General features: G+C 40.9%; 1 protein-coding gene across 12 annotated transcripts in view; it reads right to left on the bottom strand.

Annotated features, from left to right (window-relative positions):
• Window positions 1-207: 207 nt before the first annotated feature.
• The window catches only part of MAST3 (microtubule associated serine/threonine kinase 3), a 349,606-nt gene continuing 340,794 nt past the window's right edge, over window positions 208-9,019 (bottom strand). For 7 of the 12 annotated variants that reach the window (XM_056570004.1, XM_056570015.1, XM_056569949.1 and 4 more), the window contains one exon: window positions 208-7,931. In XM_056570004.1, the coding sequence (XP_056425979.1) occupies window positions 6,877-7,931 (1,055 nt within the window). In that variant the 3' untranslated portion in view covers window positions 208-6,876. The remainder of the gene's footprint in view (window positions 7,932-9,019) is intronic. The other 5 variants (XM_056569973.1, XM_056569982.1, XM_056569993.1 and 2 more) reach the window with 2 other exon arrangements.

Below are 9,019 nucleotides of genomic sequence, written 5' to 3'. Positions count from 1 at the left end.
TGGGATGATAAGGGGATGATGAAGGGGGGATGTGCGGGATGATAAGGGGATGATGAAGGGGGGATGTGTGGGATGATGACAAGGGGATGATGAAGGGGGGATGTGTGGGATGATGACAAGGGGATGATGAAGGGGGGATGTGTGGGATGATGACAAGGGGATGATGATGAGGATGTTAATGACGGGTCTGGATGATGACAGGGGGGGATGAGGTATTTCCCACCCTAGGCTTATACTCGAGTCAATAACTTTTCCTGGGATTTTGGGTTGAAATTAGGGGTCTCGGCTTATACTCGGGTCGGCTTATACTCGAGTATATACGGTATTAATGCTTAAAGCGAAAGTGGTCAGATGTTCAAAAAATGGCCGGGTCCTACAGTGAAAATTGGCTGGGTCCTTAAGGGGTTAAAGAGCACATAAAACATTATTAATGTAAACTGTGTAAAGGACTTAGGCTAAGGTCACATAAGCAGAATATGGGTGCAGTTCTTTGTTGTTTTATGGCCACAAGACCCAGCCAAACTGTGCGTCTAGCGATCCAAACTATTATGTGGCTATGAAATTGGCATTGGGGTTTTCCTATATATTCACAGCTAGCATCTGACAGCCTAAAAGGATGGCATTAGATTTTTTAAACCACAGAGGTCAACAAATGATGGCTAAACCTCATACTAAATCACATAAAGTATGTGCTACCACTGGTCAAATTATTTCACAAAAGTATATATCATGCAGATTAAGAGTATATTCCTAAAGTTATAAAAAGTAGACTCCAAATCAGTGTGGTTTTTACATCTGGATTTTTTTTTTTTTTTAAAGCTTCCGTGGTTTTCATTTTGCACTTCCAATGAAGCGTAAATGAGCTTCATAAAGCATTATAATGCTGTCATCACGGTCAGAACCAAAGTCAGGATGGGACTTATGGTTGCATTATGCTCATCTGATTTTCCATATTTCTGCGAAAGGTAATGCTTTATTACAACATATTTGTTTATTTAACAGCTTAGGGCTCATTCCCATTACATGTGTGCCCTCTGTGGCTTTGGTAGGTAGGCATAATTTCAAAGTGTGATGCTGTAGTATATGAGCTTCAATGAATTCTATGGCCCAAGTGTAGTTAGCTATTGACTATGTTCAGGTTGTTCCCTCCACATATACATGTTTGAGCATAGACCCATAAGCGTGCAACAAACCACGATTCTGAATCAGAGCCCAAACATGTAGAAGTGAGAAAAAATTACCTGAACTTAGTGAATAGCAGACTACATTCAGGCCATTGCCTGTCCATGCACAAATAGTATCTGGAGGCCACAAAAGTAACGTGGACTCAGCCTTAGAAAAGCAGAAATAGAATCATAGGCAAAAATGCCAACAGAATTATTTTAATCTTTTACAAAAGGTCCTGCAAATTAATTGACTATTTACATACTAACCCCTTATTGGACACAGTCAATAAAGAGTTCATGAACCACAAGACCACAGAATCGCAGCTGCATAAATAATGGTGCCCTCTATTATAATGGACCTGACTGCCAGGGAGAGAAGGGGGAAGCCGGGTTTCAATGCATAGCTGTAATTTGGGCTGGTATACAGTAGAATCTCAATAGCGGACAATCACGGGGGAAAAAAAAAAAAAAAAAGTGTCCGCTATTGAGAGATGTCCCCTATTGGGAAAAAGGCTCAAAATTCTTCCTAAATGACAGATTACTGTACTGTATTCACTCCAGAGTGTAATTACCTATAAAACATGATAAAAAGCAATATTACAGTACACTCTCCCAGTGTCGTTTAATCACCCCTTATCCCTCCCCCTGTATCATTTCATCCCCCCTTTATACCCTGTGCCACCTTATTCAACAGTGCCTTGTGCCAAATTATGCCCCCTTACCCTCTGTGCCACATCGTTTCCCCTTGATCCCCGCTTCCTGTGCCATTCCATTCCCCCTTCATTACCCTCTGTGTAAATTCATCACCCCTGTTTTTATGAAATGGCACAGGGGGATAAAATGGCACAGGGGGTGGTAAAAAAGGGGGTGATGAATTTGCACAAAGGGTAATAAAGGCAGAATGAAATGGCACAGGGGGGGATCAAGAGGAAATATTGTGGCACAGGAGGTAATAAAGGGGGATGATTTGACACAGGGGGAACAAAGTGGCATGGGGGGGGGGGGGATCAGGGGGGTGAACGATGTGGCCAGCGGACATACAGAAACAGGAGACCACTGTTTAAAAATTGGTCTTCTGCTTCTGTGCTGGGGCTTCTGAAAGGGGGTGCGGCACAGGGCCACTGTCAGGTGGTATTAGGTTGTGTACAAGGTAGGGCCGGCACATAAGCTTGGTTGTCCCCCTATTGGGAATGTTTTGTCCCCTATTGGGAATGTCCCCTATTCGGAGGGTGCAAATACATTAAGTCTTTTGGTACTGTGCCGGGGAATTAAAAACTGTCCACTATTGGGAGGTGTCCGCTAAGGGAGATTTCACTGTTGTTGGAAATTGTATATAACAAAAATTATTTTACCTAGTGTTTTATTTTGTGTTTTTTTTTCATTACCTTAACAAAAGTAGTTAAAGAAAAAAAAACAAAAAAAAAAGCATATGTATTTTACAGCTAAGACACTGGGGGCATATTATGTGCTTAAAATGTTTTGGTTACAATTGCCAGCGACAAATGAAAGGTCTAAAGTCTGGGTTTACACTACTGAATTTTCCCACCAGCGCCGACTGAATCAGTTTGGGCTAGGACTGCATGGACATGGGGCGGATTCTGTCAAGATCATTCTTTTGGTGGTGGACGTTCTATCAATGTCTGCACGGTCCTAGAGGAGCATCCGCTGCTGAAATTTCATAGTGTGCACTGTGCAGTGGAATCCCATTGCCAGCAATGGGATTCTGCTGCACTAGAATTGCGGTTGGAAATTCCGTAGTGTAAACCTAGCCTAACTGTTTTACACCCAAAGCTACTGAGCTCTTTGAGATCAGGCTGTCACTAAGGCATACTTACATTTTTTACTTTAAAAATGGTCTAAAAAAACTGCCATATTCTATTTTGCAATTCATACATTATACCCTTTTTTTGTGGTGTACATTTCAAAGTATTGTGCTTTTTTGCATGGGTTATTTGGTGCTTGTTTTTTTCTGTGACGTTTGTCCTGTTGCAAGTCATGTAATCCATGGATTGCTTATGAAGACTGAAGAAAAACGCAGCACCTGTTTACACATACAGTTCTTAAGGCTGGAAAAAAAAAACACCTATGGAAGGCAAATCATGGCTAGAGCATGCAGAATAAAAAAAGAAAAACATCACAAACTAAAAAGCATTTTATATTTCAATATTGATTCCTAACAGCGTTTTTTCTTGAAAAATGCTGTGTGCCAGACTACTCTTTTACAGGTTACAAGTGAAATTTTTTTTTTTTTTTTTTTAAGTCTGGTTATTATTCTGGTTTAGTCAGCTTTAAAATATTTCTGTCCTTGAAGCTTCTTGCAAAGATGATAAAGTGGCTTGTGTTTTTCATCACCTATTAAAAGGTATTCTGTCATCACTTTCATGCTCGCTGAATCGCAAGTTATCAGGGGAGTCCCCAGCTGCTTAAACACGCCCCACCAGCCTTAATTGATAGATCTCTTAGGGTAAAAAAACACAATGTGGTTGGCCATTTGCCTAAGTACTTCTGAAATGCTGCTGTTAACCAGTTTTTTTTATATATATTTTTTAAATACTTGCCAGTTTTAGCTATTAACCCCCTTAAGGACGCAGCCCATTTGGGCCTTAAGGACGCAGACAATTTAATTTTTACGTTTTAGTTTTTTCCTCCTCGCCTTCAAAAAATCATAACTTTTATATTTTCATCCACAGACTAGTATGAGGGCTTGTTTTTTGCGTGACCAGCTGTCCGTAGTAATGCCACCGCAAACTTTTTAACCAAATTAGTACATTTAAAATCCCCCTATTTTGAAGACCTATAACTTTTTCATTTTTACGTATAAGCGGCGGTATGAGGGCTCATTTTTTGTGCCCTGATCTGTACTTTTTATTGATACCATATTTGCTTATATAGAACTTTTAATCCATTTTTTATAAAAAAAAATTTGGGAATAAAATATTATTAAAAAGCATCTATTTTGGACTTTTTTATTTTTATGATCACGCCGTTCACCGTACGGTATCATTAACATTTTATTTTAATAGTTCAGATATTTACGCACGCGGCGATACCAAATATGTATATAAAATATATATTTTTTTAACACTTTTTGGGGGTGAAATAGGGAAAATGGGACAATTACGTTTTTATTGGGGGAGGGGGTTCTTTACATTTTTTTTGCTTTATTTTTTTAACTTTTATTTTTACACTTTAATAGTCCCCATAGGGGATTATTTATAGCAATCATTCGATTGCTAATATTGTTCAGTGCTATGTATAGGACATAGCACTGATCATTGTTATCGGTCATCTTCTGCTCTGGTCTGCGGGAAGGCAGAGCAGAGCAGAAGACTCCTGGAAAGCAGCAGAGGCAGGTGAGGGGACCTCCGGCTGCCGTGCTGGATGATTTGATCGCCGTGGCAGCGCTGCGGGCAATTCGATCATCCATTTTAGTGTCCGCAATGCTGCAGATGCCGTGATCTGTATTGATCACGGCATCTGAAGGGTTACTGGCGGACATCCACGGGATCACGGGTGTCGGCCATTACGGGCGGGTCCCTGGCTGCGATCAGAAGCCGGGACCTGCCGTGCATGATCCGGGCATCGCTCTGATGCTTGCGATTATGCTTAGGACGTAAATGTATGTCCTGGTGCGTTAAATACCCCCTCACCAGGACCTACATTTGCGGCACTAGTCGTTAAGGGGTTAAGCAACTGAGGTGTAATTGGCAATCATTAAAATAAAAAGACGGTTAAGAGCAGCATTTCAGTATATACTGCATATGGCCAACGTCAACACAATCATAATGTGCAGCATCTTTGTCCCAGCTGAAACACAGGCTGGGACAAAGTTCAGGAAAGGAGGTTGGGACAAAGTTAAGGAAGGGAGGATGGGACTAGCACTCCTCTGTGCTCAATCCTGAAAACAGAGAAGACACGGTTGCAGAGCAGGCTGCAGTGATTGATTGAAGGGACCCAGCACAGCAGATTCATGGTGGATGTGAATGCATGGTGAATGAGAGCAAGCTCAGTGCTTACCTTGGACATGACACTTCCTGACCAGTGGATGTCCGGATGAGTGAGCAGCAGAACAGAAGGATTTGTGAGCGAAATACAGAATCTAGAAACCTAAAAAGACATGTAAAGAACCCACATGACCTAGCGAGTAACATTTAAGAATTATTTTTTTTCTCTGATATGACAAGTATGCTTTAATAATCTGCTGCATCGAACCATTTTCTTTCTTTCTTTCTAAAGGAGTAGTCCAGTCTCTCCACATTAATGAAGTGTGTTGACCCCTGCATGAAACAATGGCAGACATGCTCCCCTTCTATATCTCTATGGGAGAGCTGAAGATACACGAACACTGCATCTCCGGCTCTCCCATAGAGGTGCATGGAGGGGGTGTTTCCGCCACTGCTTTGTGGCGAGGTCAACACACATCATTAAAGCTGCATTCACAACACGTTTTTGCAATACTTATACAGGTTAAAATTTGTACACACGTTTTAAAACAGTTTAATCCGGTTTTGAGGAATCCGTTTTTCATCAAAAAAACTGATATGGGAACTGCAAAAACATGGTGTGAATGCAGCTTAAAGCGGAGAGTCGGGGCTCCGGGCAGGTGATCCCAGGGGGGCCCAGCGGTCTGAAAACTTATCCCCTATTCTGCAAAATGAGGAACAAAAACTAATAAACCAGAAAATACACTTTTGTTAAAATAATTACTTTGCAGCAAAAATATCAAAACAAAGGCACAACGAATTGAATGGGCACAGTGGAACCGCTATTTTTATTGTCTTCCTATTAAAAGAAAATCAGCAATTAATAGGGTTTTCTCATTTAACTTCAGGAACCCCTAAAAGTTATACATACTTGATCATGCTCTGTTTTGAAGCCTGTGCCTGCTCTCCTATTTCTGTCAAGATCAGCAGTTGTCATAAGCTATATGGGAATTTGCACACGCATGTTACTTTCTTGGGTGATGTGCACTGAGCAAGTAACTAGCAGGCCTATTGTATGGGCCGATTACTGACTTGTGCAAAAGACCCAGCAATCAATGTCAAACAAACTCATTGCCATGATCATGGGGCCCTAAAGATCATTGCTACTTGGCTGCACATTTCTTTGTGCAAATAGGATTTGCTTCCAAAAATGATGTAAGTGAACAGCTGCATGAACGATTCAGCGACTGTTCCTGCAGCTCTGACTCACTAATTAAAATGTTGAGCTTTTACCAGGTTTAATTTAAAACATTGCCGTTTTAGCATTAAAATCCAAATCCACAACTTGTTATCTTGATCTACATCAGATTTCATGGCAGTAAACTAGAAGTCATTTAGAAAACTACATATATGATCATGTCTGTGTCTTCCAGGAGAACTAGTATTTTCAACATAACTCTATAATATTAAAACTAAAGAACTGCAGGAGTGTAACATTGATGACAGATTTTCTACTTGAGGTTGAACCATAGCTTAAAAAAAAACAAAAACAATGCATGCCACTGATCTCATATAAATACAAGTACAATAAAATAGGGTTACAAAGTATCAAAACCATACCATGAAAGTTAAATTACATTAAAAAAAAAGTAAAAGATAATGGAAAAAATTCTGTTTCCCAGGCTTATTCTTGAAAACCTATACAAATCTTTGCATCCTGTAGACATTTCTTGTGTGAGGTTTCAAAGCACTTAGTTCGTCCGTTAAGTCATAACCACCAAAACCGCTCAGCTTGTTTTCTTTACAGATTGTTCTGTTTGTTCATGTCCTTTGCTTTTACCCTCTTTGTTACTTTCCAAGTGCACATCTGTGCCTACAGTAAACAGCTGCATAGGATTAAGATGACCCTCGGCTTGTCTCTCTGGACTAGCAGCTGAAGGCTCCGACATCCAAGACACAAGAGGGCATCTGTCTCTACTCGTACTTGTAGGTTGAAGGGGATAAAATGCTTGACACTCCCAGTGCCCAGAGGCCTTGTCGTGCTCCTCACTTTCAGAGGTTTGAACAGCAATTTGTGGCACTAAGCGGCACTGCTGTTCATGGGCTGTAATTACTGAGGATATACTTGCTGGTCTTGCTTGAACCCACGATGTTTGGTGTGGCAGCCTTTCCCATAGAACAAAATTGCCCTCCTTTTTCTGCCCTTCAGAACCACCTTCACCCCCTACTGTGTCCTGCTCATCGAAGCTAACTTCTTGCACAGCTTCCTGCTTTTTGAAAGAGTCCCTTCTTTCTGAGAGATTTAGCCTCCTCATAACCACTACCTCTGTATCACGCTCGTGTTTATCTGTTCCCCAATCTTTATTACGACTAGTTGTTTCAGATGTACCGTCTGTGCCATCATGTGATTCCTCCCATGGCTGAATTTCTGGAGGTGTTGTCTTCCGACCACAGTTAAAGTGGCTAGCCATCTTTTCTACTGACTGTACTCTTTTTAAAAGAGGCGAACGAGGAGCTTCATTTGCTCTGCTACGTGCTCCTTGTCGCACAATGGCAGGGGGTGACAAAGTAGTGCCCTGGAAGACACCATGACTAGTCCTTGAATGCCCAGGCAACAAAGGAGAGGGAGAACGTTGAGGGGAAGATGGTGCATGATGGGCTGGTGATGGAGTGCAAGCCAGAGGAGATGGGGGAATGCTGCTTGTAGACTTCCTCCGTCCTACCTTGTAACGCTGTCCACTGAGCTTGGGTGCTAAACACTGCAGTGAACTAGGCCGAATGTGACCAGCAGGAGAGCTTGGTGTACTAGAGCACGGAGATGTACTTTGAGGTGACACATTATCTAAGAAACAAAGATTTCACAGTTAATATTCATGAAGTGGCACTGATCATTTTTCAATCAATGTAAAAGGAGGTATAAACTATCTGCAGGAAATGTTATCTAATTAGAAAAAAAAAAAAAAAAATATTCACCAATCAAAAGCCCAGAACAGAAGTTTCCATGGTTCCCACAAGTCTGTTTATTTTTCAGGCAAAATCGTGTTCCATACCAACAAGTGTTTGTTGTGCCACATTATGGCTCCAGGAACAACAAAGCATCCGCAGTGGAGCAGCATTGAGTAAGTAATGTTTGTTATTTTTATCCCAAAACAGCTCCATAAGCTGGTTTATTTCAACTCCTAGATAGTTACAGCATCTCCTAGAATGTAAAGGGGTATTCCAGTGAAAAACTAATTTTCAACTGGCTCCAAAAAGTTAAACAGATTTGTAAATTACTTCTATAAAAAAAAAAATCTTAACCCTACCAGTACTTAGCTGCTGAAGTTGAGTTGTTCTTTTCTGTCTGACAACAGTGCTCTCTGCTGACATCTGTCTGTCTGTCTCCGGAATTGTCCAGAGCAGATGTTTGCTATTGGGATTTGCTCCTACTCTGGACAGTTCCTGACAGGGACAGAAGAGAGCACTGTTAGACTGAAAATAACTGCTCAACTTCAGCTGCTGATAAGTACTGGAAGGATAACAATTTTTTATAGAAGTAATTTACAAATCTGTAACTGTCTGGAGCCAGTTGATATGAAAAAAAAAAAGTTTTCACTGGAATACTCATTTTAGTATGTTTTTATAGCTGCAAATTGTGGGGTACTTTATACTCCGTACTTAATCCTGACCATGTACATCAAATTTTTATGTGTCTAGCATAGTATGTTAGTATGTTTTTATAGCTGCAAATTGTGGGGTACTTTACACTCCGTACTTAATCCTGACCATGTACATCAAATTTTTATGTGTCTAGCACTTTTATTTTTTTTATTATACTTTAAATTTAGCTCACTAGTCTGGATTCCTCGGAGGGGGCGTGGCCTCACTGTGCAGGTCTCTGCCCCCTCCCTCAGTATGCTGTCTGCTCATATCTCCCCTAGCATTAGCAAA

This window comes from Hyla sarda, chromosome 1 (genome assembly GCF_029499605.1).
Source record: "Hyla sarda isolate aHylSar1 chromosome 1, aHylSar1.hap1, whole genome shotgun sequence".
Lineage (NCBI taxonomy): Eukaryota > Metazoa > Chordata > Amphibia > Anura > Hylidae > Hyla > Hyla sarda.
This window is presented reverse-complemented; position numbering and strand designations above follow the sequence as displayed.